This window comes from Capricornis sumatraensis, chromosome 2 (assembly GCF_032405125.1).
Source record: "Capricornis sumatraensis isolate serow.1 chromosome 2, serow.2, whole genome shotgun sequence".
In the NCBI taxonomy this organism is placed as follows: domain Eukaryota; kingdom Metazoa; phylum Chordata; class Mammalia; order Artiodactyla; family Bovidae; genus Capricornis; species Capricornis sumatraensis.
Genome location: NC_091070.1, coordinates 133,471,459 through 133,499,194, shown reverse-complemented (window position 1 = coordinate 133,499,194; position 27,736 = coordinate 133,471,459). Strand labels below are relative to the sequence as shown.

The 27,736-nt window shown below is 39.0% G+C and overlaps 2 protein-coding genes across 4 annotated transcripts in view; one reads left to right on the top strand and one right to left on the bottom strand.

The window, feature by feature from the left end:
- The window catches only part of DRAM2 (DNA damage regulated autophagy modulator 2), a 30,327-nt gene extending 22,752 nt beyond the window's left edge, over positions 1-7,575 (bottom strand). For both annotated transcript variants that reach the window (XM_068963661.1, XM_068963662.1), the window contains exon 1: positions 7,466-7,575. The gene's annotated coding sequence lies outside the window, so the exon portion shown is untranslated. The remainder of the gene's footprint in view (positions 1-7,465) is intronic.
- Positions 7,576-7,685: 110 nt separating this feature from the next.
- Positions 7,686-27,736, top strand: part of CEPT1 (choline/ethanolamine phosphotransferase 1) — a 37,845-nt gene continuing 17,794 nt past the window's right edge. For both annotated transcript variants that reach the window (XM_068964392.1, XM_068964393.1), the window contains exons 1-4: positions 7,686-7,742; positions 14,147-14,556; positions 19,741-19,888; positions 22,723-22,864. In XM_068964392.1, the coding sequence (XP_068820493.1) occupies positions 14,218-14,556; positions 19,741-19,888; positions 22,723-22,864 (629 nt within the window). In that variant the 5' untranslated portion in view covers positions 7,686-7,742; positions 14,147-14,217. The remainder of the gene's footprint in view (positions 7,743-14,146; positions 14,557-19,740; positions 19,889-22,722; positions 22,865-27,736) is intronic.

Below are 27,736 nucleotides of genomic sequence, written 5' to 3'. Positions count from 1 at the left end.
ACCATACATCACCACTTTCTCCCTTAAATTCCAGACTAAGGATGTTGGTGAGTAATGAGGTGTCAATAATATGAATTAGGAAATATTAATTTATCTCCATGCATTTAATTTTTTAAAATATAGAAATACTTTCAAATTATAAGAAATTACTATTACACATGTGAAAATAATTTCATATTTGGAGGAGTACCTTCTCATAGTGTGACAGACTGCAATTCAGTATTTCCCATGAACTCTGTAAAAACTTACACTCTTATCTCCATGATCCTTGAACATGCTCAGCTTCCTCATCTCAGACTGACCTTCCAAATAATGAAACCTCAGCCATTTTTGACTTGTACTTCTCTTTAACTCTGATCATCTGACTTGCTACTAAATATGTACATCTAAACCTTGCTAAATAAGTTTCTTTTCCTTTATCCCTAGAGTCACCATTGTACACCCAATTTGAGTAATTTCCTGTCTGAATCATCATAATCTCTTTTCTGTTCTTTCTTCCTGTCATCCCTAAACATTTCATCAATTTTACTCCTCTATTTAGTTAATCATGCTAGTTCCCTGGGGCTTCCCTTGTGGCTCAGGTGGTAAAGAATCTTCTTGCAATGCTGTAGACCCAAGTTCAGTCCCTGGTTCAGAAAGATCCCTGGGAGAAGGAAATGGCAACCCACTTCAGTATCCCTGCCTGGAGAAATTCCATGGACAGAGGAGCCTGGTGGGCTACAGTCCATGGGGTCGCAAAGAGTCGGACATGATTGAGCAACTAACACTTTCACATTGGGTGTCTTGCTTGGGAACTCTTCCTAGGCAGTAAATTGGAGCCATTGTTTCCCATCTCTCAGGGATCACTCCCAGTCCTTCTTCACCTGATGCCAATTCCTTGCGAAGTTCCTATAGGACTTTCCCCAGCATGTTTCTGGACAATAATTCTTAATTTCTATAAATTTTTAGTAACTTCTAAAAATTTGAATTTAAAATCTTTAGGAGTCTAGTTTCGAATTTGTTGGTTCTGATAGCCCTTGCACACATTTTTTTTTCCAATTTTTTACTATGTGCTCCTGTTTGAAGTGAAAGTGAAATCGCTCAGTCGTGTCCGACTCTTTGCGACCCCATAGACTGTAGGCTGCCAGGCTCCTCTGTCCATGGAATTCTCCAGGCAAGAATACTGGAGTGGGTTGCCATTTCCTTCTCCAGGGGATCTTCCTGATCCAGGGATCGGACCCAGGGATCGGACCCGGGTCTCCCGCATTGCGGGCAGACGCTTTAACCTCCGAGCCACCAAAGAACCTGTTTAGATTATCTTAATTGGGAGTATTCTAAAAGGCTTAGATTAAGGGTGAATCATTCCAGAGAGTCTGTATTTTTTCCAGGTACTCTGGCACATTATGAACCTGGGTTGACTTTAATTTCTTGGCTTCCCAGTTTTTCAGATCATGTATACAAGTAAATTTAAACTTTGAATCTGAGTGATGACAGGCCCTATAGTTTTAAGTTCTTATGTGGTATCTTTATTCCCCCACCTGGAGCTGTGATAAAAGGAACAAATTTGTGATCCCTCTCTGCCAGGAAGGAGATATTTCTTCCTAGCCCATCTTTCATTGAATATGTAGATTTTTGAGGCTCCCGGTTGATTTGAGGGCAGAGGTGGTTCTCCAAGGCCACAAGTTGTACAACTGCAAATGGGAATATTTACACTTCTTTTATGAAAAAGTCATCCCCTGACACACAGGCATCACCTACACAAATTATATAACATGAATGGTGTCTCTGGAAGTTATACATCCGGGAGGTCAAAGGGTTATGAATTCTCTCTCTCTAACTTGGGTGGTAACAGGGGTAGCCTATCATTTATCTGTAACTGTACTTTATTTCAAAGCCCCCTCAAAAGACACACTACTAGTTTACGACCCTGGTGTCAACTCTCTTCGACTTTTTAGCCCTGGGAATTTTCCCTTCTTTCCTATGAGGACTGCTATACATTTACAAGGCTAATATAATTTATTCAGCATTTGGGTATTTTGGCATAAGGGATTTTCAGAAGATTTTGTCCACCCTATTGCTAGACGCATGACCTCTTAAAAACAAACAAACAAACAAACACCAAAACTCCCAGAATCCCAAGGGCTGTGTTAATCTCAGGTATGTTGGAGGCTGTGGTCCCAGTCAAGTTCCAGAATATGGGATAAAGTCAGAGAAGAGAGTAGGAGTGCTGGAGATAGATGATTCATTTTGTTCAACGTTAGGGAAAGCACTGTCTTTGTCCAGGGAGAATGGGAAAGCCTATTTTATTTTATTTTACTTTTTCGGCCTTGCCATGCAGCTTGCACGATCTCAGTTCCTGGACCAGGGACTGAACCCAGGCCATGGCAGTGAAAGCCTGGTACTCTTAACTACTGGGCCACCAGAGAATTCCCACATGACCTCTTCCTTTAATTGTTTGTACATGTCCAGATCTTTCCTGTTCTTCAAAATCACGCTGAGATACCATATCCACACAACCTTCCCTAATCCATTTGGATCTGGAAATAAACATTCCTTCTTCTGAGAACACCTGACTTGCACATCCCTTACAGCTCATTTTCTTTAACAGTATAAAAATTGGGGAGGATGTCTGAAGTGGATAAAATCCTTGATGAGGAATTCCCCTTCTCTACTCACAGAATAGGGACTTGCCCATAAAAAGTACTCAAACCCAAACCAGATGCTCATAAACCCCAAAAAGGTTCATGAATTTTCTATTTCAGTTAACAGTACAAGCGATCCCCAACTTACAGTAGTTCTATCTTTTTTTTTTTTTTTTAGTAGTTCTATCTTTACGATGGTGCAAAAGCAATTTACATTCAGTAGAAATCACATTTCAAATTTTGCCCTTTTCCTAGCCTAGTGATATGCGGTACAATATTCTTGTGACAAGATGCAGCTCCTGGTCATTTGCAACCATTCTTATTTCTAGTTACCACTGCTGCTGCTAAATCGCTTCAGTCGTGTCCGACTCTGTGCGACCCCATAGATGGCAGCCCACCAGGCTCCCCCACCCCTGGGATTCTCCAGGCAAGAACAGTGCAGTGGGGTGCCATTTCCTCAATGCATGAAAGTAAAAAGTGAAAGTGAAGTCACTCAGTCGTGTCTGACTCTTAGCAACCCCATGAACTGCAGCCTACCAGGCTCCTCTGTCCATGGGATTTTCCAGGCAAGAGTACTGGAGTCAGGTGCCATTGCCTTCTCCACTAGCTACCACTGTAAACACTCAAGTAAGATTCTCATTTCTTTTGGCCTGTGTTTTTCCTTCCCCTCCATCCATTCTACATGCGCTGCCAAATTAACTTTCCTAAAACATATTTCTGCTCAAAAACTTCTTTAAATAAAATCGTGTGAACTTGGGCAAGCTCCATTAATTTCTCTGAACCAGTTGCTCCTTTGAAAAATGACAATAATATTATCGGCAAAGGCTGTACTGTCCAATACAGTCAGTACCAGCCACAGGCAAAGAGCTGACTCACTGGAAAAGATACTGATGCTGGGAAAGACTGAAGACAAAAGGAGAAGGAGGCGGCAGAGGAGATGGTTAGATAGCATCAGAGACTCAATGAACAAACTTGGGGAGACAGTGGAGGACAGACGAGCCTGGCTTGCTGCAGTCCATGGGGTCACAAAGAATGGAATAACTTAGTGACTGAATAACAATAACAAAGCCACATGTGACTATTTAAATTAAAAATTTCAGTTCCTCAGTTGTACTAGATGCATTTCAAGTGCTCAGAAGCCACAGCTGTAGCTACCATACAGGATGGTGAAAACATGGAACATTTCCATTATCATGGAAAAGTTCTGTTGGACAGTGCTGGATTACTATTACAGGGATTACACTGACATAGCACAAGTAAAGAACCTAAACACTTACTGATACTGGTACCTTTTAGTATTAACTGTTAAATGCTCTAAAAGAATACCTGCTTCAGAGAGGTTTACTCAAGAAGTAAATGAGATCATATATGTAAAGATGCTCTCACGGGTGGTCAGTAAACATTTGCTCCTCTTTTAGAATGTAAAAGATGAAAGTTCACAAAATACCAGTCTTCAAATATGCCGAAACTTGCACCTTTTTGTAAATCCTGAAACTCACATATTCTTTAAAGAGTTGATATGTGTGTATAATAATAAAATATATAGAATTAAATAATATTTTAAATCTGGGATTTCAATTTTCTCATTCTTTCTCACATTAGACACCTTTCACTGATCTCAAAAAGGATAAAATTAAATGAAGAACACTGAGTTCCCTTCCACAGAATAATGAGGAAAAAAATGATAGCTTATTATTAAGCCAAATACAGCACTGACCAGTCCCTGAGATGCAATGGGAAGAACACAGTTGTAAGATCAGATTTACATAAGTGCAAATCTCAGCTTTATCACATCCCAGCTGTACAATTTCAGGCAAGTTACTTAGCTTCTCTGAGTTTCAGTATTCTGATTTGTAAAGTAGCTATTCCTTAGAGTAGTACAGAGTAAACATACAAATAATCATGATGCTCCTGCTCAATCACTAAGTCATGTCCAACTCTTTCTGACCCTATGGACTGTAGACCACTGGCTCCTCTGTCCATGGGAATTTCCAGGCAAGGATACTGGAGTAGGCTGCCATTTCCTCCTCCAGGGGATCTTCCTCACCCAGGGATGGAACTTGTATCTCCAGGGTTCCCTGCACTGGCAGGCGGATTCTTCACCACTGAGCCACCTGTGAAGCCCCATAATAATGATAGGTGATTTATCAACTCTGTACAACCACAATTAGCCACAGGGATGGGGAATGACAATTCTTAATTCCTTGTACATGTGAATCATCTTAGATTCCTATCTCTTTAGGTTTTGAGAGTTCTAGTTATCTAAATTGACAATTTAGAGGAAAAGTAGCAGCAAATGGTTGTTGTTCAGCTGCTCAGTCATATCCAACTGTTTGGGACCCCATGGACTGCAGTATGCCAGGCTTCCCGGTCCTTCACTATCTCCTGAAGTTTGCTCAGCTCATGTTCACTGAGTCGGTGATGCCATACAACCATCCCATCCTCTGTCACCCCCTTCTCCTGCCCTCAATCTTTCCCAGCATCAGGGTCTTTTCCAATTAGCTCTTCGCATCAGCTGGCCAAAGTATGAGAGCTTCAGCTTCAGCATCAGTCTTTCCAATGAACACTCAGGTTTGATTTCCTTTAGGACTAATTGGTTTGATCTCCTTGCTGTCCAAAAGACTCTCAAGAGTCTTCTCCAGCACCACAATTTGAAAGCATCAATTCTTTGGCACTCAGCCTTCTTTATGGTCCAATTCTCACATCCATACATAACTACTGGAAAAACCATAGCTTTGACTATACCGCCCTTTGTTGGCAAGGTGATGTCTCTGATTTTTAATACTCTAAGTTTGTCATAGCTTTTCTTCCAAGGAGCAAGCATCTTTCAATATCATGGCTACAGTCACCATCCACAGTGATTTTGGAGCCCAAGAAAATGAAGTCTTTCATTGTTTCCATTTTTTCCCCATCTATTTGCCATCAAGTGATGGGACCAGATGCCATGATGTTTAGTTTTTTGAATGTTGAGTTTGAAGCCAGTTTTTTCACTGTCCTCTTGTACCTTCATCAAGAGGCTCTTTAGTTCCTCTTGGCTTTCTGCCATTAGGCTAGTCTTATCTGCATATCTGAGGTTATTGGGCAAATGGTTTACCAGTTTGCAAAGGTCCACTGAGAAATTTAACTGCATGGAGGTGAGGAAGACTACTGTTGCCTGTGTATTATCACACTGAAAAGGTGGAAGCACTGCCAACCAAGCAAAATTGGAATTTTAATGCTTAATAATTTAAGAAACCTTTCAAGATTCTTGAAAATATGCAGGAATAACCTTCACATAGCAATGACAGAAACATTTAACAAAATGTTCTTGCATTTCATTTCTCATCTATCTTACCTCTGCTTTCCTTGAAGACCCTTGAATCAGAACTGCACCTACAAGTTTTAAATTCTGCAATATTTAAATGCTACCAGTAAAAAGATGAATTCTTTATGCTGTCTCCTCTAAGTGGTGACTGCTTAGGGACAATAAAAAAGTAAATTCTGGATATTCCAAGTGAAGAAAGCAAGCCACGGGTACACAGAATCATGCCCAAAGCAAAGCATAATAGTAAATGGTTATTTTTCTAAACTCTAATTTGGCCTTCTAACAAACATACTATTCTCATAATGATTAAAAATTAAATAGAAATTTAAGTAACACTTTTACAAGTCAGATCAAACATTACAGGGAGAGAATTCGAGGGAGAATCTGATGGTGCATGGCAAATTAGAGCTGTACTTAGTATTGGTTTATAAATTTAAATTTGGGAGAACTGGAAAAATGTGGAGTTTTACAAATGTATCCTAATGTAAGCACAGTTGTGAGGATACAAAGGACTAGGTATTAACCTTTCTATACTGGACTTTCCTGGTGGCTCAGACGGTAAAGAATCTGCCTGCAATGCAGGAGACCCGGGTTCGATCCTTGGGTGAGGGAGATCCCCTGGAGAAGGGAATGGCTACCCTTATTATTGCCTGAAGAAGTCTATAGACAGAGGAACCTGGCGGGCCCCGGTCCAGGAGTCCCAAAGAGTGGGGCACGACTGAGCGACTAACATACGCAACACACACACACACACACAAACACACAATACTCTGCTCACCCCAGGGCAGACAGGAGCTTCGGGTAAACACAAAATGAAAGTGAAAGTGAAGTCGCTCAGTCGTGTCCGACTCTGCGACCCCATGGACTGTAGCCCCCAGGCTCCTCGGTCCATGGGATTTTCCAGGCGTGAATACTGGAGCTGGTTGCTGTTTCCTTAGCATGTCACCACAAAAACCTTCCTCCCCTACCCCACCCTTCCAAGGAATCCAAGCCCGGGAGTGACAAAGGGAAGGTGTACTCAATCACAGGTTTTTGTGGGACTGGGGCAAAGGTTCTCGATAACCGCTTAAACCAAATAAAACCAAGGAATTATTTACACCCACCGCTGCCTTCTTCCGGAGGCGCAAAGAACTGGGACGAAGAGCTCGATTAACCCGTGCCTGAGGCAAAGAAAAGACGTGGGAGGCGGAGGCTTGGCAGGGCTTGGGGCAAGCGAGGCGTGGAGGAGTGCGGGGGAGGGGGAAAGACCAAGAACTCACACAGAAAGGTGAGGCGAGGAGACCTGAACCCAGCCTGCACCCACTCAAGACCCCTCCTCCCCACTCGGACTCCCAGCAGTCCGTCCGCGCTCCGGCTGCCATCTGGTCCCTCTCCCGCAAGTCGCACAGCGTGGTCCCTGGAAGCTGGACGCCTCGCACGCCCGCCACGGGGTTGTGGGGCTCCTGGCAGCATCCCCCTCTCTGACCCGCCCGATCCCATTCTCTAACACACCCCTACTTAGCTGGGGCTGGAGCCGGCTCTCATCCCCTATTTGGCCTACCTCGCTCAGACGACCCTGCCAGTACGGACCGCCGGGTCGGGAGGCGGCCGGCTGAACCGAGATGGGGCAGGGCCCAGAACCGCGCTCCCGAGCAGCCAAGCCGGTCCCGGGGCGCGCTCACTACTCGGAGGTGCGCGCTCGCGCCGCCGCCTGCTCCGACACTGTATCCCTTTACGGCAATCGCGAAAGTGTCGTGAACGTGCTGCCGCGGATCAGAGTCACCCAGTCGGCTGGAGTCGCAGGTCTTAATTCTAGCGGTGTGCTTTTGCGGGCCGTGGTAAGGTTGCGAGGCTCGGTCCTGGGGAAACAGCCAGAGTATAAAGAATGTGTCGGGGGCCACGACTCTCAAAAGGGGCGGAGAGAGGGCTGCAAGTTGTGGGGTGGGGCATTGGAATATATCTCTGTATGGACTCGCGCGAGGTGAACGCAGTTTCTTCCTCGCGCAGTTAGCCTCGCGCGCGGGCTTGTGGGGAGGGCGAGGGGCTAGTGCTCCTCTGACCCTGAAGGAGAGATTGAAGTGGCGCATTGCCAGCGCGAGAGCTCGGGGGCTACTGTGCTGGGTGTAAGGCTGGAGAAAACCTCGGCGGCCCGGGCTGGGCGGGCCGAGGGCTAGGGGCGCTGCCTGCGCGGAACCGACCTTGCCTGTCAGGTCCACACCCTCCTGCTCAGGTGTTGCTAAGTCCACAAACCGTGTTGAATCCTGTGCCGAATTTGCCTTCCGTTTGGAATACGGTGCTGGTGATTCGTGGCTGGGGCCACACTTCTTGGTCAGCAACTTTTCTAGAAATCTCAGAGTATACTGACGATCTCTAAGGTTGCCACCTAGGATTTATTTCAGAAGTATTCTTGGAAGGACGGAAGGGTTTGCTTGCTAGTCTTTGCCGGTGTCCCTAGAACACTAGATGAATGGGATCTTTAAATGTTGCTGTGTTTAACTTGTTTTTACTCCAGTTCGGTGATTGGCGTTTTTGTGTCATTTATGACATTTTTCATCATTGGTATTAGTATATATGTATGATTTTGCTTTAAGTCTCTTAGTTCATTGATGAATCCCTGTTAACGGTAATAGGCAAGTTCATAATTATCTTTAAACAAACGTTAGGGTCGTGTGTGTAAACAAGGAATAAAGATTCTGTTTCTACTCTCGTACTGCTGGGCATGTGTTCAGTGGAGGTGTTGAATTGAGAGCATTTGGACCATAAGAACTTAAGAACCATTGGCTTTCACGTAAAATTCCAGATGTTGAAGTTCTAAAGGCATTTTGCTACCTATTCATTTCGTGCTGAGCAAAAACTATTTGGAAGCCCCTTGTGCAACTTGTCTTTACAACCCTTGCATTTAGGAAGAAAGCCAGATAAAGCTGCCTCTTGTATTAACCTGTTCTGACAGAGGTACCTTCATTTGTTGTCCAGCTATTAGGTTATTATTGAATATTTACAATTATGGTTTCATAAATGCATTCTTCTTCCTCTCCCATACCCAATCTCTTAAAATAAACACTATTATATGTTTGATATTTAAATATAAACTTGTTTTATAACCCCCGTTAAATATTACTGCATAGTCAGTGTGTTTTCTAGGCAGCAGTAGACTTGATAAGGCTAAAAGTACCGGTGACATTCTTTTTGAGGGTCATGCTATGCTGTCTCTTTTAAGGGAAGAGGAAAATAATCCACCAAATGTTAAGCTTTGGCTTTTTTTGCTTGTTTCTGAAAGAAATTGTTTCCTTTTGTTTTTTAAGGAATGCACGGTTTCACTTCAGCAAAGCAGTAGATCTAAATTGTTACACAGTACTGTTTTAGCTTCCAAGTCTTCTGAAAAGGCTTTTGTTTTTGGTAACTTGTTCTGTGTATCACTTGTTAAATAATGCTGAATGTAATCCTGTGATCCTTTTAATTTTTTTAAGCTTGATTTTTTTATAGTTTGCTCTGCCTCCCAAATATTGTTCACCATTGGTATTTTCCTTTAATAGTGCCATAGAAGTGGAAAGAGCTGTGTAGTCACCAATTCCTGTGAAAGGGTTGTAAACATACTGCTGAATCAGTGCAGCTCAAAACTTGGCACTCTTAGACAGAGGGGGGATGGGAATTCTGGAATTTCACACTACAGGTTGGATATTGTGTGAGCTTACCTTATGCTCTGCTGGGCGATTGGAGATTCCTTTTTTAGTGTGATACTTGTCAGATTTTCACCAGTGCTGAACATTGGAATATTGTAGGCAGCATGTTATTATCTTTAGAGCTATAAGCACAGATGTTTTGCATCACAGACTTAAATATTAAGGTCTACAAATTGTGTATAATTTTAGTAAAGATACTTATTAAATGTCTATGATTTTATTTTTGTACCTTCATTGGACGTTTCACATAAATACATGTCTATGCAAAGAGGAATTTTGTTAGACCATATGTGCACCCTTCCCTGAACTCCCACAGCAGTTTGTTCACAATATGTTATAGCTTAGTTATTTACAAGACTCCCCACCACCACTTTGAGCTTGAGGGCATGGATGGCATATTTCAATCTTTCTGTTTCCTCAAAGATCTAGAACAATCCGGTGCTATTAAATAACTAGATGTATCACATTTGTTCATTGTCCCACAAATAAGTACGGATCACCCACCTAGTGTTAGGTATGGTATAAGATTTTGGGAAAAGAATGTTAAGATACGCATGGCTCCTGCACTCCTGTGTCTTACACATCAGTGTGGGGAAAAGACCAAAAAAACCCAACAATTAACAAAAAAAACTTCAAAATGTGTTAAGTGCTATGAAAGAAGTATCATGTTCAAGCCAAGTTATAGCAGAGGAGGGAAATTTGCTGTTGACAACTGGAGAGGTTACACAGGACAGTGATCAGTATTATTGTAATCTGAATTCCAGGTAATGAGGATTTTAAAACATATAAAATGTTCACTTTTATTGTTATAATTTGTTAAAACACTTTCTCAGTTAATAAACTGGCTGTGCTGCAAAATTATAGATTCCTTTATAGGTTAATTGATGGCTTTCTATAAGATCAGAATAAAATATTAACTCCTTGCCACAATCTGTAAACCTCTGCATTGTTGGGCTTTTCATACTCTCCTTTATCTCACTCTTTCGTATGGTTTACTATGATCCAGCTATAGTGATCCCACAGATATGAATAAGAAAGATAAGCTGGATTTTGCCTCAGGGTCTGTTTTCCTTTCTTGAACTGTTCTCTTGCTCTTGGAATGGCTCTCTTCTTTTCCTCTGAATTTAGTATGTGAAGTGAAGGTGAAGTTGCTCAGTCGTGTCCTACTCTTTGCTACCCCATGGGCTGTAGCCTACCAGGCTCCTCGGTCCATGGGATTTTCCAGGCAAGAGTACTGGAGTGGGCTGCCATTTCCTTCTCCAGGGGATCTTCCCAGCACAGGGGTCGAACCTGGGCCTCCTGCATTGCAGACAGACACTTTACTATCTGAGCCACCAGGTATAAATGCTTCTTTTTCATGGTCTTCAACCACCTTATCTACAATGTTCGTCTTCAACTATTTTCTGACTCCACATCTTGTTTTCTTCATACTGCCCACCACAGTGTGTAAGTGTGTAATGTCATTTGCTTATTTGCCTTTTTTTACTTATTTTTCCATTGGACTTGGGAACTGGGATCATGTCTATCTTGTTTACTGCACTCAGATATTGGCTGAATGCATTTGAAACTTGGAATCCATTTTCGCATAAAAACTTATCAGTGGTGGCTGGATTTCTAAGCTAACCAGCACTAGTTTTCATTTCTTGCATTAATTTTTTAGTTCCTTGTAGTGTGGGTAGAAAATGATGTTTTCTCCTCAACCTTTTGGTCATAGGCTTGACTCTAGATAAAAATCTCAGGTAGCTAAAATAATTTTTGTAATGTTTGTACCTTCTTTCCATACTCCTATCTCAGATCCTTTCCCCTTTCTCTCCATGGAGTCTCCTCTTCTATTGTAGCAACCTTCACTGTCTTGCTCCCTTGATATGCTTGCTTTTCACTTGCTGAAATTCAGAAACTCCTCTTTCTTTTTTCCTGAGATGGTTTTCCTGGAAGTTGCCTCCTGGTCTCAGGTGTGATGGGAGGAAGGAAGAGTGGAGCTGGATCTGTGGCAGTGTCAGCAGCCTCTTTGGCTACCTGTGTGTGGAAAGCAAAGGGCAGCGTGCATCTGAATTTTTATTTGCAATCTTGTTGCTAGTAAGCTTCACAGAGATAGTGTTGCCAAATTGAAATATCCTTTTTACATGTATGTATTATATAATAAGTAGGTCTAGGAAGGTTGGTCAAAAGGTAGATTTTTCTTAAATAGAAGGACAAAAATCTAGGTCAGAAGGGGAAAACACTTAAAAGGAAGAGTATCCAGTTTATCATATAGTCCTGCCAGATGCTCAGACTTAAAACCATTAGGATCAGAAACTTGTAGCTGTTTAGTGCCAAAAGCAGGCCAGCATCCTCAATGTGTCACTTTTTTTTTTTCAAACTATGGGAGAATGGGTCACTATAATAATAAAATATAAATTGAGTTGGCCAAACTTTTTATTCCCATTTAAGTGGAAATCTGTAAGAGCTGATTGATTATAGCTCACCAAATATGAAAATACATCATTCAGTTTGACTTCTGAAAATTTGGCCACTTCATAGTACAGTATTTTGGTGGTCATTGGTCTGTTATTTCATCATCTAAAATGATTTTGTAACCAGATGTTTGACATTATATAGATATTACTTTAAAACACTTTAAATCAGTTTCTTTATGATACAATTGAGTGTGTGAAAGAATTCTTTGAAATAGTAGAAAATTAACTTTGGTTTGTCTTGGCTTGAAATTATTTTGTTATTTTTATTTCAGAGCACTTGAGTTAGTTAAACTGGGCTACCAGTGATTCTTTCGCAATTTCTGAAAATGTAAGTCAGTTAATAACTACAGTAACTATTCTCTAAACCAATTATTGAGATACAGGATTAACTGAGGTTTGGGATGCCACTTTAGATCATTAGTGACACTGGAATTTATTTATGGGAATAGAGAGAAGTTGTGGGCATATTTTGATACTAAGTTCATTGCTGAGTTGTCCTAGACCCTGTATCACATTCTGTATTCCCATAGTGCAGCATTTCTGGGAATTTCGTACTGTGTTCTGGATAGCTTTCTGCCAGATCAAAGTACACCTGTGTTGGTCAAATGCCACTACCCTTTTAGTTCTGTTAAGATTTTTTTTTCTTTCTTAATCCTTTAATGGTTTCTCTTCCTGCTCACTAACCAAGAGTTTCTTTTTCTCTTCATACTTAATCCTTTTAAGAAATTTTCTGCTTTCCAATCTTCAACTAGGCGTTAGCTTCCAAGTTAAAGAATTGAAATTTTGATATCTCACCCAAACTCCAGTCATTTGATTTTTGTCTAAAACCTCTCTACATAAAAGTTGCATGTATGTCTTTCCTACTTTCATTCCGAGATCCCCTCTCATCTCATACCTCCCAAAAGCCAAAATAACTGATTTTCCTTCTAAACTCTCCTAAGTATTTCCTCTTGATTCCTCCTCCTAATTACTTACAGATTTGACTGTCTTCATATTTCCATTTTTACCACCCTACTATAGGCCCTCACCACTTCAAACCTTAGGTGTCACCATACTAATTTTTGTATGTTATCAGCTTCTCATTGTTTTCTTACATTGGTTAATAACTTACGGTAATTATATTATTTCTGATCCTTTCTAAGTCAGGTACAAGTACTTTGTGGGTTTAAATTTAAGGTTTACAAAAAACCTTATGAGGGACAGGGAGGCCTGGCCTGCTGCAGTGCATGGGGTCGCGAAGAGTCGGACATGGGTTTGTGACTGAACAACAGCATAAACAGTCGTCACTGAATGCACTTATAACTGTTTTTTTACTGCCTCAGTTTATCAGTTCACTCTGCTAACACATAAATACTGTCCTCTTAAAGTTAATTTTTTTCATTGTTGTTTATTCCCTCATGGAATATTATCTATGTCCCTTTCCACTAAAAAGTTCTGTCTTTTAATTTAAACAGAAACCCTGTTTATATGAACCTCATTTAACAGCTTTGTGAACTTGGACAAGTTAATTAGCCTCTCTGTGCCTTAGTTTAATTTTCTGTAAAAACTGGAGTAATTAATAGTATTTAGCATCTATGGTGGTTGTGAAGATTAAATGAGTAAATATATAAAACTTGCTTAAAGTGTTTAGTACATAGTAAGTGCTCAATAAGTATTAGCTATTCACATTAAATAAAAATCTAGTTTAAGACCCATTCTATTTAAGTCATTTATCCAATATTAAGACTGGTTTACTAGTTGTCTTTGAGTGTGTCTTGGACCTCAGTTTCTGCATATGTGAAATGATCAGGTCATTATTAGGTTTTTTCCAATTTATACTGTGATAGTAGTGTGAAACTGAAAAAAAAAATCATGAGCTTTGAAGTCAGGTAAGCTATAAGGTAACAGGAAGCATATTATTATTAAAATTCTTAATATTTTTCACATAAAGATGAGGTTATGTGACTTCTTTTGGCTTTGCACCAGTAAGAATTAGAACTAAAAGCAGATCCCTGTTTTTCTGATCCCTGTTTAATGTGTATTTTATTGCCAGTTCGATTTTTAAAAATGTACTGACATTGATATAAATAGTGGCTGACAAATATACCTTTTTTTTCCTACCCCCAGGGAAAGACCATCCACCAAAAGCTATAAAACAAGATAAAGTATTCTCCTCAAATAAAAGAAAGCCAAGATCCATGAGTGGGCATCGGTCGACAAGGAAACGATGTGGAGATTCTCACCCGGAGTCCCCTTTGGGCTTCGGGCATATGAGTACTCCTGGGTGTGTATTAAATAAGTTGTTCCAGTTACCTACACCACCATTGTCAAGACATCAACTTAAGCGGCTAGAAGAACACAGGTATCAGAGTGCCGGACGGTCCTTGCTTGAGCCTTTGATGCAGGGGTATTGGGAATGGCTCGTTGGCAGAGTTCCCTCCTGGATTGCTCCAAATCTGATCACGATCATTGGATTGTCAATAAACATCTGTACAACTGTTTTATTAGTCTTCTACTGCCCTACAGCTACAGAGCAGGTAAGAGGAATTTCTTTTATAACAGATATAAACATTTATTGCATGCCGGAAACACTATAATTGGGATTTTTAGGTTATTTTAGCTAAAGGTAAGATAATGTAACAGCTATTTGTCAGCTGTTTTAAAGTATCCTGTCATATATACTATTAATAACTCATAACTACAACCTACTTTACATACACTATGCTTATGAGAAACCAGAAGCAAAGTGTGGACTCTGATGCCAGTGGATAAATTAATGTTAGTTGAGATTAACATGTAAAGTGTTCCTTTAAAATCAGTAAATCTCACTGCTTTACAAAAACAATTTTATCCCCCTTTATTATGGCTAATAAAGTCGTCAAGTCAAGTCGCTCAGTCGTGTCCAACTCTTTGCGACCCCATGGACTATAGCCCACCAGGCTTCTCCGTCCATGGGATTTTCCAGGCAAGAATACTGGAGTGGGTTGCCATTTCCTTCTCCAATAAAGTCTTAGCAAGGTTTAAAATGATCAGAGAAGAAAGTCTCTGGTAGGAAGATGGCACAGCTATAAATTAGTCATATTGAAAGTGTTCTCTTGATTTCCAGTGAGAGTTGTTGAATATCCCTTTTCTCTTCCTGTAAACATATGTGGCTGATAACCCCAGGTGTATCTCTGTTGTTCTGTTATTTTAACACAGCAAAAGAGAATAGAAGAAAGAAACGATGTAATGTATTTCCTGCTCTGTATCTTGCTGTGGCTGCTGTTAAAAAAAGGAAATATGGTATTGCTGGGCATTCTCAAATATAAATGTCTCTGCTGCTCTTTCACTTTTACCTTCCCTCTGCTGCTAAGTCGCTTCAGTCGTGTCCAACTCTGTGTGACCCCATAGACAGCAGCCCATCAGGCTCCCCCGTCCCTGGGATTCTCCAGGCAAGAACACTGGAGTGGGTTGCCATTTCCTTCTCCAATGCATGAGAGTGAAAAGTGAAAGTGAAGTTGCTCAGTCGTGTCTGACTCTTAGGGACCCCATGGACTGCAGCCTACCAGGCTCCTCCATCCATGGGATTTTCCAGGCAAGAGTACTGGAGTGGGGTGCCATTGCCTTCTCCCTACCTTCCCTCTACTGACTACTTAAAACCAAAACTGAAACTCAGTGGGTAAATTGAAGTTTATTTGGCTTCAAAATGTCCTTCAGTTCAGTTCAGTTCAGTTGCTCAGTCATGTCTGACTCTTTGCGACCCCATGAATCACAGCATGCCAGGCCTCCCTGTCCTTGTCAAAAAGTTAACCAAGGTAGTTAGGTAGATGAAAGAGAATCAAAACATTTACTGTGCCAGAATGATCAATACAGATAAGCCAAGAAGATAGAAGGTGATCCTCAAGTAAAGCTGTTGAAAGTGACTGTGTAAATCATAATGGCTACAATGCTCCTTGTCTTGTTTTAAACTTGAAGTAATTTTTTCAATGTAGTCTTTTTCAGCTGATTTTTTTTTTTGAGGTAAAATTATCATCATTTAATCCCTTATCCCTTTCTGTTTTCATTAATTCATTTGTTTCCACATATAGCTGTTACTGTAAACAGGTATTGAGGGTCACAGTTACATATAAAACATATTTTTGTTTTTTGTCTTTTTCCAAATACTTATTTTCCCCTCCCCCTTGATTACCTTTAATTCCTCTTTTACTATGCAGATATAATTCATACAGATTATATGGATATATTTCTGGTTTCCCCTCATTTTTTTAACTATCTTGCTTTACGTCAATCTGGAAACAAAAATAAACACCTGTACAATTGTTTAAATATATCTTGGGATTCTTTATCACATTTCCTTGGCGCTGTTTTTCCTGTGGATCACTTGAGGCTCTGACATCTCCTTCCAGAGGAATCTGGTCCAGATCTCACACATCCTTAGAGATACAACAGGGAAGTGGGTTGCTTCCAGTTGAAACCTTCTAAGTTCTAAACTAATTCCAGGAGAAAGATCAGGGAATGAGAACAAGTTCAAGATTAGCTTGGCCACTAATAGTCATTTTTTGAACACCTAGATGGCAACCCATTCCAGTATTCTTGTCTAGAGAATCCTGTGGACAGAGGAGCCTGGTGGGCTGCTGTCCATAGGGTTGCACAGAGTCGGACATGACTGAAGCAACTTAGCATGCGTGCATGCATTGGAGAAGGAAATGGCAACCCACTCCAATATTCTTGCCTAGAGAATCTCAGGGACAGAGAAGCCTGGTGGGCTGCCGTCTATGGGGTCACACAGAGTTGGGCATGACTGAAGCAACTTAGCAGCAACAGCAGCAGACTGTACCAGGCACCATGTTCCCTGTAACACTTTTCTTCAGCCTCTTTTCTTAAGTGATTTGGAATTATTAGAGTAACCCTGGCATTAGTTAAATCCTTGGGAAACTCCCAGAATAGGAACTACGCTCATTTCAGAATGCTACTGGGAGAAATCAAGATAGATTATGACTATAATAGTTTCCTGACTTACACATTAAGTGTATCAGACTCTTAACCCAGCTGAGACCTTACTTGCTCCTGAATGAGAAGGCTTTCTTCTTAAAACAACTCTGTGAGTTGTGAAATAATGGAAACAAAGAAGAAATAGATAAATATTAAAATGTTCTACATATTCACAAGAAAAGTCCAAAGATAAGAAGGCTTTGCTTCTCTCTCTTATATATGTAATTACCATCTTGCTGTTTTCTAGGAGGTTGTTATTTAGTCACTAAGTTGTATCCAATTCTGTTCCAGGGTAACACATTTCCCCATTAAAATCCTAAACCGCCCCTCCCCCAAGAAGTTCCTTGTTTTTCTAGTCCCCTAAAGCAGTAGTGTTCAGTAGAATTTTCGGTGATGATGATAGTGTTCTGTGTCTGTGTGATCTGATATGGAGGCCATAGGTACGTATGGCTATTGAATATTTGAAATGTACCTAGCAGCTGAGGAACTGAATTTTTGGTTTCTTATAATGAATTTAAACTAAAATAGTCACAGATGGCTGGCTAATGGCCATTGTATAAGACAGTGAAGCTCTAGAGAATTACTGGATTCCTCTAGAAATAAGCAGTAAACCCAAGTTTAGAAGGGAGAGTTCTTAGTCACATAAGAGTAATCACTTAGTGGACTTTCCTGGTGGCTCAGTGGATAAGAATCCCCCTGCCCATGCAGGGGACATGGATTTGATCCCTGGTCCGGGAAGATTCTACATGCCTTGGAACAACTAAGCCCGTGCGCCACAATTGCTGAGCCCACTCTCTAGAGCCCATGGGCTGCACCCACTGAGCCTCCATGCTGCAGCGACTGATGCATGCACACTCCAGAGCCAGTGAGCCACAGCTCCTAAGTGCACATGCTCCCGCTGCTAAGCCTGGGCGCCTAGTGCCTGCCCTGAAATAGAAGACACTGCAGTGAGAAACCTCTGCAACACAACTGGAGAGGAGCCCCTACTCTCCACCACTAGAGAAAGCCTGTGTACAGCAGTGAAGACACAGCACAACCAAAAGTAATAATAAAAACTTTAAGAAACAAATACGTTTAAAAAAAAAGATGAACCACTTAGTCCAGTGCTGCCATGTAAACGTGGTTACAAAATCACAGTTATTCTTTTCCAGGTTTGTAACTCGAGCTTGGGGGAGGTATATATGATGATCTTTTTATCAGCCTCAGTGTTTTAAAGTATGAGATGCCAAAAAAAAAAAATTTAAGAGAAGATCTTTACCTTTAGTAACTGAGTCTAAATAGGTCTCTGGGCTTCCCAGGTAGCTCAGTGGTAAAGAATCTGCCTGTCAATGCAGGAGATGTGGGTGGGTTTGATCCCTGTATTAGGAAGATCCCCTGAAGAAGGAATTGGCAACCCACTCCAGTATTCTTACCCGAAAATTCCCATGGACAGAGGAGCCTGGCAAGCTACAGTCCTTTGGGCTGCAAGAGTTGGACATGACTGAGCACCCACTCACAAATCGATCTCTCTCAGGGAGATACCTCTTTGTAGTGCAGCATATACTGAATATTTTTGGCAGCTCTGAGTAGTTTACTTTGCAGCTCTGAGCATTTAGTACAGTTAACTTGAAAACCAATATCTGAGAAAATATCTTGTGGTTATAAAATTGTTTTCATGGCCTAAGCATAGGAAAATAGGAAAAAATGATGCAAAAAAACTCTTACTTTCTTACAGAGAACAGACCAAATAGAAGCTCCCTTTTTTAATGCATCACATTTAAATTCAGTGTTAGTGGTTTAGTTTCTGTCTGACAAAAGAGAAATTGTTTCTTGAAAATGTGACCATAATAAGTATTTGGAAAGTAATGTAAGCACTCTGTCTAGTAAGTAGATCATTATTTCCATAGTGTTGCTTCATGAAACAGTGAAAAAAATAAGTCACATGCTCAAATACATTTGGGAAATGGCAGCATGTTGCATCCTCCTTGAACATGCACAATATGCGTTAGCAGTCTTAAGGCCTGGAAGCAGTCCTGCAGTGGAAAAATCGCTTTAACATTGTTTAATCCGGTGTTTTCCAACTGAGTTTAACATGGAAATTTTCTTTTTGTGTAATACCTATGCTGCTGCTGCTGCTAAGTCACTTCAGTCGTGTCCGACTCTGTGTGACCCCATAGACGGCAGCCCACCAGGCTCCCCTGTCCCGGGGATTCTCCAGGCAAGAACACTGGAGTGGGTTGCCATTTCCTTCTCCAGTGCATGAAAGTGAAAAGTGAAAGTGAAGTTGCTCAGTCGTGTCCAACTGTTTGCGACCCCATGGACTGCAGCCTACCAGGCCGTCCATGGGATTTTCCAGGCAAGAGGACTGGAGTGGGGTGCCATTGCCTTCTCCAGTAATACCTATAAACATCTTCAAAAATACAACTTAGGAAAAACCTTATTAGCTATTCATTAATTGATTCTTAGAGTCTAAATGTTAGGAGGAATCTTACACAAGTTGCCTAATCTAATCTCGCATGGCATTTCTGTATTACCTCTGTGAAGTAGTTACCCAGCATCTGCTTGAGTATCCCTGCAAAACAGGGAATTTAATCCTCTCATAATTCTGATTGTTTTGAAAAGTTTTTCATTATGTAGCACCTGGATCTTCTCTCCCATAGCTTCCAACTTCTCTGGAGAATGAATATAACATATCTGCAAGTAAAGATATATTCACCAAACATAATATTAATATGTCTTGTTACTCTTGTTTTTTAAATTTTATTTCACAGGCACCCCTGTGGGCGTATATTGCTTGTGCGTGTGGCCTTTTCATTTACCAGTCTTTGGATGCTATTGATGGAAAACAGGCAAGAAGAACTAATAGTAGTTCTCCATTGGGAGAACTTTTTGATCATGGGTGTGATTCACTATCAACAGGTATTGTTGATTTTTTAATGTTAATGATTAATAGTGTTAAAAGGAATATGAAAAAAATGATAAGATAAATAACAGGCTTGTGATAGTATAGTAGTTATCAGAAGAAGTGATTTTATATTGTTTTAATATTGTCAAAAAATATAAAGCTGGTTAATACTTGTTCATTATTTGATGATATCAGGAAATTTAGAAATTAATTTCTACCGAAGTTATTTTTAACCCTAAATGTTATTGTTTTGGCACCTGTTGTTTTTAAATTCTTAGGGCATAATTGTTATCATGAAAAAATTCTCATAAATTATAGATGAGAGTTCAGTAATGGGAGACTAAGAAATTCATAGTCTTTGTATTTTTGTTTTTGCCTTTTTAAAGTTTTTATTAAGATATAATTCACTTACTATAAAATTCATCCTTTTAAAGTGTACAGTTTAGTGACTTTTAGTGTAGTCACAAAATTATGCAACCATTACCATTATCTAATTCCAAAGTGAAAAGTGAAAGTCGCTCAGTCGTGTCTGACTCTTTGTGACCCCCTACAGTCCATGGTATTCTCCAGGTCAGAATACTGGAGTGGGTAGCAGTTCCCTTCTCAAGGGGATCGTCCCAACCCAAGGGTCGAACTCAGGTCTCCCGCCTTGCAAGCGGATTCTTTACCAGCTGAGCCACCAGGGAAGCCCTCTAATTCCAAAACATTTTGTCAAATGTCACTTTTTTCCTTTCCACTCCAAAAGGGAATCATTTGCTAGTAGTCACTCTGCATTCCCTACTTCCCCCAGGCCCTGGTAACCACCAAGTTACTATCTCTATGAATTTGCCTGTTTTAGACATCGCGTATGAACACTTAGTAAATTCAGCCATTATTTTAACTCTAAAGATATTTCTGAATTCTGATTCTACTCCAGGTTATATTAGCTATTAATTTTGTACTGGTAGATAAATGTTGATCAGTTTTATAAGATAGTCTTTAAATAGATATTATACAGACATTTAAAATTTCATTGTAGACTTGGACTGTAACTGTGATAGTGGGCTTCGATGAAAAGACTAAAAAAAAGTACACTAAGGTGCTAGCAAAAGATATTACTATAATTAGAGTATATGTGATATGTCTTTATTTGTACCAAGAATAATAATTTATTACTTCTTTAGAGGGAAAAAAGAGATTTAGAAATTAAATGACAGTTTCTAACTAGTCTTCAAGAACTCTGTTCCCCCTGACTCCCCACCTTGCCACATACTCCTCCCAACACACTTACTTTTTTATTTAGTTCTTCAGTTGGTTTCTTGTCATTTGGCACAGCATTTAAAATATTTTTAAAGAGGCAAACAAAAACCCTTGATGGTTTTACTTTGTGAACTCAGATTCACAAATGTAAGCATATATTAAAATCATGTTTGATTGTATCCTGAGAGCAGTTTGCTTAGCAGAGGGGAAGGAACAGATAAGTTCATGAAAATCTTAAGAAAAAGCTTCTACTGAAGATGCTAGTTGGACATCTTGAAAAACTGTTATAATTTAATTTGGTAACAGCAGAATGATAGTTCTGGATTTTTTTCTAAGTGATAGTCATTTTTGCATTGTAGTTTGAGTTCGAAACTTTTATAGGCAGTCCTTTTTTTGTTTGTTTTTAATGTATATTACCCATAGTGAAATCTGCTCAATAAAAAAGATTGCTATCTAAAGCCAGTGAATTATCTAGGCTTTTGTCTTTCTTTCTTTTTGACTTTCTTCCTTGTAATTTTTCACTGCTCACTAGTACTGTATCATTGAGTTGAGGGAATAGAGACATACCTCAGATGCATTGGGGATTCAGTTTCAGACCACTGCAATACAGTGAATATTGCAATAAAGTGAGACACACAAGTTTTTTTGATTTCCTAGTGTATGTAAAACTTATTTTTACACTACGGTTTAGTCTGTTAACTGTGCAGTAACATTATTTCTGAAAAATGTACGTTATTTAATTAAAAAATATTGATTTAAAAAAATGCTATCATCTGAGCCTTCAGCAAGTTGTAATCTTTTTTGCAGTAGTAACATCAAAGATCACTGATCAGAAATCATGACAAATGTAATAATGGAAAAAAATTGGAAGTATTTTAACAATGACCAAAATGTGACACAGAGATACTAAGTGAGCTAAAACTGTTGAAAAGAAAGTGGCACTGATAGACATGCAATGCAAGGCTGTCACAAACCTTTAATTGAAAAAAAAAAAAGCAATATCTAGAAGCACATCTGTAAAGTGTAATAAAACGAGATACGCATATACTCCAAAAAAATGCTAAAGTATTTTAGTTGCTTTCAAGAAGTTTGTTTTCACCTAGTGATATAGTGAAATAACAGATCGAAGTTACAGGGTAAATGTTAATATAAAAGACTGTAGCCTGCTTTCCTACTTGCGTAGATGACTGAAAAAAGATTAAACATTCATATCTTTTTGCCTCATCTAAAATCATTATGGAAATCAGTCCTGGGTGTTCTTTGGAAGGACTGATGCTAAAGCTGAAACTACAGTACTTTGGCCACCTCATGCGAAGAGTTGACTCATTGGAAAAGACTCTGATGCTGGGAGAGATTGGGGGCAGGAGGAGAAGGGGGCGACAGAGGATGAGATGGCTGGATGGCATCACCGACTCAATGGACATGAGTTTGAGTGATCTCCGGGAGATGGTGATGGACAGGGAGGCCTGGTGTGCTGCAATTCATGGGGTCGCAAAGAGTCGGACACGCCTGAGTGACTGAACTGAACTGAACTGAAAATCATTACCAGCTTAGTTAATGTTTGTTAATCAGATTGTTTAGTTTTTTCACTGTAATCTTTCTTTTTCAGTTTTTGTGGTTCTTGGAACTTGTATTGCAGTGCAACTGGGGACAAACCCTGATTGGATGTTTTTTTGTTGTTTTGCTGGGACATTCATGTTCTATTGTGCACACTGGCAAACATATGTTTCTGGAACATTACGATTTGGAATGTAAGTAACAGTTAATGGTGTGTGTTTTTTCTCTCTCAGATATGAAGAATGTTGCTCATAGATGTTTAAGTATTAGAAATTGGTCAAATCACTAATTTAGTAAATAAAAGAAACTTTCATTATTTTATCATGTGTCCTTCTGTCACACTGTTTAAAAGGAAATATTAGAAACTCCCAACCAATATTTTTAAAGTGATATGAAAAATAATAGCCCCTTCACTCATATCCAGCTGTTTTTCCCTCAAATTCATTTTTCTTTTTCCCCACTGTTATTCATCTTAATACTGTGTTTTATTTTGACCTATGAAGTTGTATTTTCAGGAAAGAAAAGATAGTTTATGAAAGCTAAGAGCAACTGTTTAAATATCATAGCTTAATTAGATTTTTCTCTCCATTTATTTTTATTTATGAATCTATAAATATCTAAACTCATGATACTTTAGAGGATATGAGCACAACATATAGATTATTACTGCTAACAAAATGCCTAGGAATTTAAAAAATGAAATAGGAACTTTCTTTAAACTCCAAAATGAATAGTTCCTACTTGATAATTAGTGCTTTTCTGTAAATATTTTGTGTGTGTTTGTGTAAATATTCATGAGTAAGCCAGTCTTGGAAAGGTTAAGGATGGAATTCACCAACTGGTGTTTAATTAAGTATCACAGATCTGATTTACACTACTGTAGTTAGTCTTTTAATTTTTTCCTGGTGTAGGTTAAATGAAAAAGAGCGTGAGAAAAGACTCTGAAAACTTCATGGAATATCATAATAAAAATCTCTGATGTGAAGTGATAGGAGACCGTCTTAACCAAGTCTTTCATTAAGACAAATCATTAACGGATTTTAAAATTTTAGGTCACTGATAAACTTAGTTTTCTAGTCCTTGAAAAAGCCAGAAAGCATAGAAATTTAGCTGTCCCCTACAAGTTCTCTTCAGGTGATTTTTGCTAACCTTATTTAAATAGGATTTAAGATGTTCTTATGACAGTAAATGAATAATTAATAATAATTTGAATGTTAACTAAAAGACATGTCTTGGAATGACTTAAAAATAGAGGGATTTAGAGAATGTGTTTAAGGCACAGCTTAAGTGACAATAGTTGTCATGAGTTTCTAATTGAAAACTGTTCTGTGCATTCATCAGCAATTTATAAAATGATCTATGCTCAGAAAATATGGAAGATATCAAATACTTTAAAAAAGCAGTAATCAAAAATATTGTGTACAGATTTTTTTTCAATATTTTCATAGTTTCATTGTAATCTCAGTAATGTTTTCATAGTCTTTATCTGCATTAGGTAAAAACCACAAAATATAAAGGACTTCTAAGATCACTTGATTTGCTCTAATTCAGTTTTAATTGTTAGTGATGTTATTGTTTTCAAAAATAGCAGAATTTGTAGTACTTAGGTTTCACATAGTTTATGTTTCATTTGTTATTATGTTAGGGTTAACTTTCAAACCCTTATTTTGAAAGCTTATTTATCACTTAGCCCTAATTTATTTTCTTTCCCTTTCAAGTAAAGCAGCACCAGTCTTATGGTGTGGGAAGTGAAGAAAGGAAAGCAAATGAACCATGGAACAGGGGAAGAGTTAAATAGACAGTATTTTTAGGGGTGATTTGCTGTGACTGCTTTCTTTTTGCCAGTCTTGAAATTTCCCAGGTGGTATATTCCTTTGATGAAATACATACTTGGAGAATTGCAAGCAGTTCTATATTGTTAAATCATAAGATGCCTGTAGGGGTGTGGTAGGAGATAAGGCTGGAGAAGATCCAGAAAATCACAGGCCTTCTGTGTTCTGCCGATAACTGAGGCCTTTTCATTCTCAATCAATGGAGAATCTTTGCAGGAAGTGAGAAAAGATCAGTCTGGCAACAGTTTGGAGGGTGAATTGGAGTGGGCTATGACAGAAGTTAGATCCTTTAGGAGGCATTAACATAATTAAATATGAGGAATGATGAAATCTGAACTAGCAGTCACAGTGCTATTGTAGAGAAAGGGGGAATTTCTCTGACCATCCAGTGTTTGGTACTTTGCCTTCCAGTGCAGGGAGTGTGGGTTCAGTCCTTGTTAGGGAGCTAACATGCCACATGCCTTATGTCCAAAGAACCAAAACATGAAACAGAAGCAGTATCATAACAAATTCAATAAAGACTTTAAAAATGGTCCACATCAAAAAATCTTTAAAAAAAAAGACAAGAAAGGGATATGTTAGAGAGAAACTTAACAGGTAGAAACTATAGGCCATAGTCTGTATTTGAATATGGAGAATGAATGAGAGAGCAGAGGTTGGAATGAGTCCCATTTCCCCTTCTAGGGTAGCTGAATGAAAGATGGGAAAAGGAACCTATTTGAAGGAATAGTTTTCTCTAGAACACGTATGTGACGTATTTTAGACATCTAAACAGAATGAGAATAGCAGAAAATGTAGAGAGCAAGCCTAGAAAGAAGCCTGTGAAAATTATTGAACAGCCAGAGTAGGAGGAGGCATACCAGAAAGAAAAGCCAGAAGAGGGATGAATTTCAAAAGAGAACAATGCTAAATGCTGCCAAGACTCAAAATGAGGCCATACCATAGGGAATAGAAGTGAATGGAATTATGAGCTGTATCTTTGCTCTGATCACTGAAATCTGATTTGCTGAAAGCTGCCTTGCACAGAGTATCAATACCTTTCACATCTAGACAGACCTCTGTCCTTTAGTGCTTCTGGACTAAGCAAGTAGAGATCTGATGGAGATAAGTACTGCTAATTGGGACCCTTCTTGACCCAGTTTATACCTTTGGAACTTTTCCTAGCCCTGGATATGAAAAACTGAGGGAGGGATGTGGCCTTAGATGTTAGAACTTCATAGAAGCATAGGTTAGGAGGAAAAGAAAAATTATGAATTGAAGCTCATGGGTAAACATTTGTAAAATAGTCTTTTAATTGTTCATGGATTATATAAATGAAAGAGTTCATATTTCTTAAGGCCTAAGCCTTCTATATCTAGATACTTTTAAATATAACTTGTATGTATAGAAACATTTTTATAAATTAAATGCTTAGAAACCCTAAACAATCTTTAATAAAACTATATTTATATAAAATGAAGGCCTTAAAAAATCTTACACATTGTAAAAGGTAAAACCATTAAATTACTATTTCAGGAAAAAAAATGACTCAAGTTGTCTTTTCAGAAGAGAAAAAAAGAAAGAAATTGTAATAGACTGAACTCATGCCAGTGTCTTTCCTCAGGTGTTATCTCCGTATTATCTGCATATCAGCTTTGGCAAGGCCCATGACTTTTGTGGGCCTCATTTCCCAACTTGTAAGAGTTTGATATCTAAGGTTCCTTCTGTGAGTCTGTTACTTTTACAGATATTATTTCAGCTTATGGCATTTTTCAGTTCATATGTCTAGGGTTTCACATTTACATTAACCAAAAACCTGGCCACCAGCATTTATTCCTATGTAAATAACTTATGACTTTTTCCTTTTCTGTAGTTAATTGAAAAAAGTTAATAGGCTGTGTATTTACTGGTAGTCTGACAAATCAAGTGCATCTTCTTATCCTGATAACCTCTAAAGAATAAGTGCTCAGAGACCTCCTGCCTCCAAGTAATTAAAAATTGTTGTCTGTTGATACATAATCTACTTTCTGTGGATTAAGAATTAGGAAATTTCCTATATATAAAATAGATAAACAAGATCCTACTGTATAGCACAGGGAACTATATTCAATACCCTGTAATAAACCATAATAGAAAAGAATATAAAAAAGAATATGTGTATTATGTATATAACATATTTTATATATATGTAATGTTATATCTTATATAACTGAATCACTTTGCTATGCAGTAGAAACTTAACACAACATTGTAAATCAACTATACTTCAATAAAAAATAAAAGAAGGAAATTTCCTATTGAATGCCTATATAGGATCTACCTGTCTTTAAATGTTTAAGATTTATCACATTAATTATTTAGTACCAGAGATTTTCCTTTTAGTTTCTAGTTCCTGTTTTTTTTCCCCTCAGTAATAATTGATTCAGTTGGACTTGCCCATTTAAATTTTATCAAATTATTATAGGTAATACTTTCTGGTGGCTCAGATGATAAAGGGTCTGCCTACAATGCGGGAGACCCGGGCTCAGTCCCTGGGTTGGGAAGATCTAGAGAAGGAAATGGCAACCCACTCCAGTATTCTTGCCTGGAAAATCCCATGGACAGAGGATTCTGTTAGGCTATAGGCTATGAGGTCGCAAAGAGTCAGACAAGACTGAGCGACTTCACTTTTATACTAAAATAACTATCTATATTAATGTAAAACCTAGACTGTAGTTTGACTCTCAGATCATCAGGTAAAATCACAGACTTCTTTCTTATTCTCATTCCTCAGTTCTTAATTTTTATTGTGTAGTTTTTATTGAAGTCTCTTCTATACTGCCTCTCTTTTTCTGTCACCATGTGTTCCAGAACTTCTTTAGTGATTATATTGGATGTTTTAATGATTTTTATGACTAATAAAGTAATCCCATACAGTAGAGAGATATAATGCTTATGAGGAATTAAGGGAAGAGAGAGGAAGAAGAATAAGATTCTAGACTAGAGATTATCGGGAAGCAGGATAGATAAATGGCCAATTTGATTTTTGCTCTGACTGTATTAAAAGAGGTCACACATTCACTCTGCTACTTGCCCTTTCTACATCCATGTGAGAATTTTACTGAGCTTGCAAAGGCAGGAGCAGGATGAGGTATGGAGAAGTAAAGGGGTGTCAGATGATTAGTGGTTTTGCAGACACATAGATGACTGTCCATTGGGGCTCCTGGGAAGTATTATCCACCGGGAAGTCTGGGTAGGTTCTGGCACTGAAGGGAC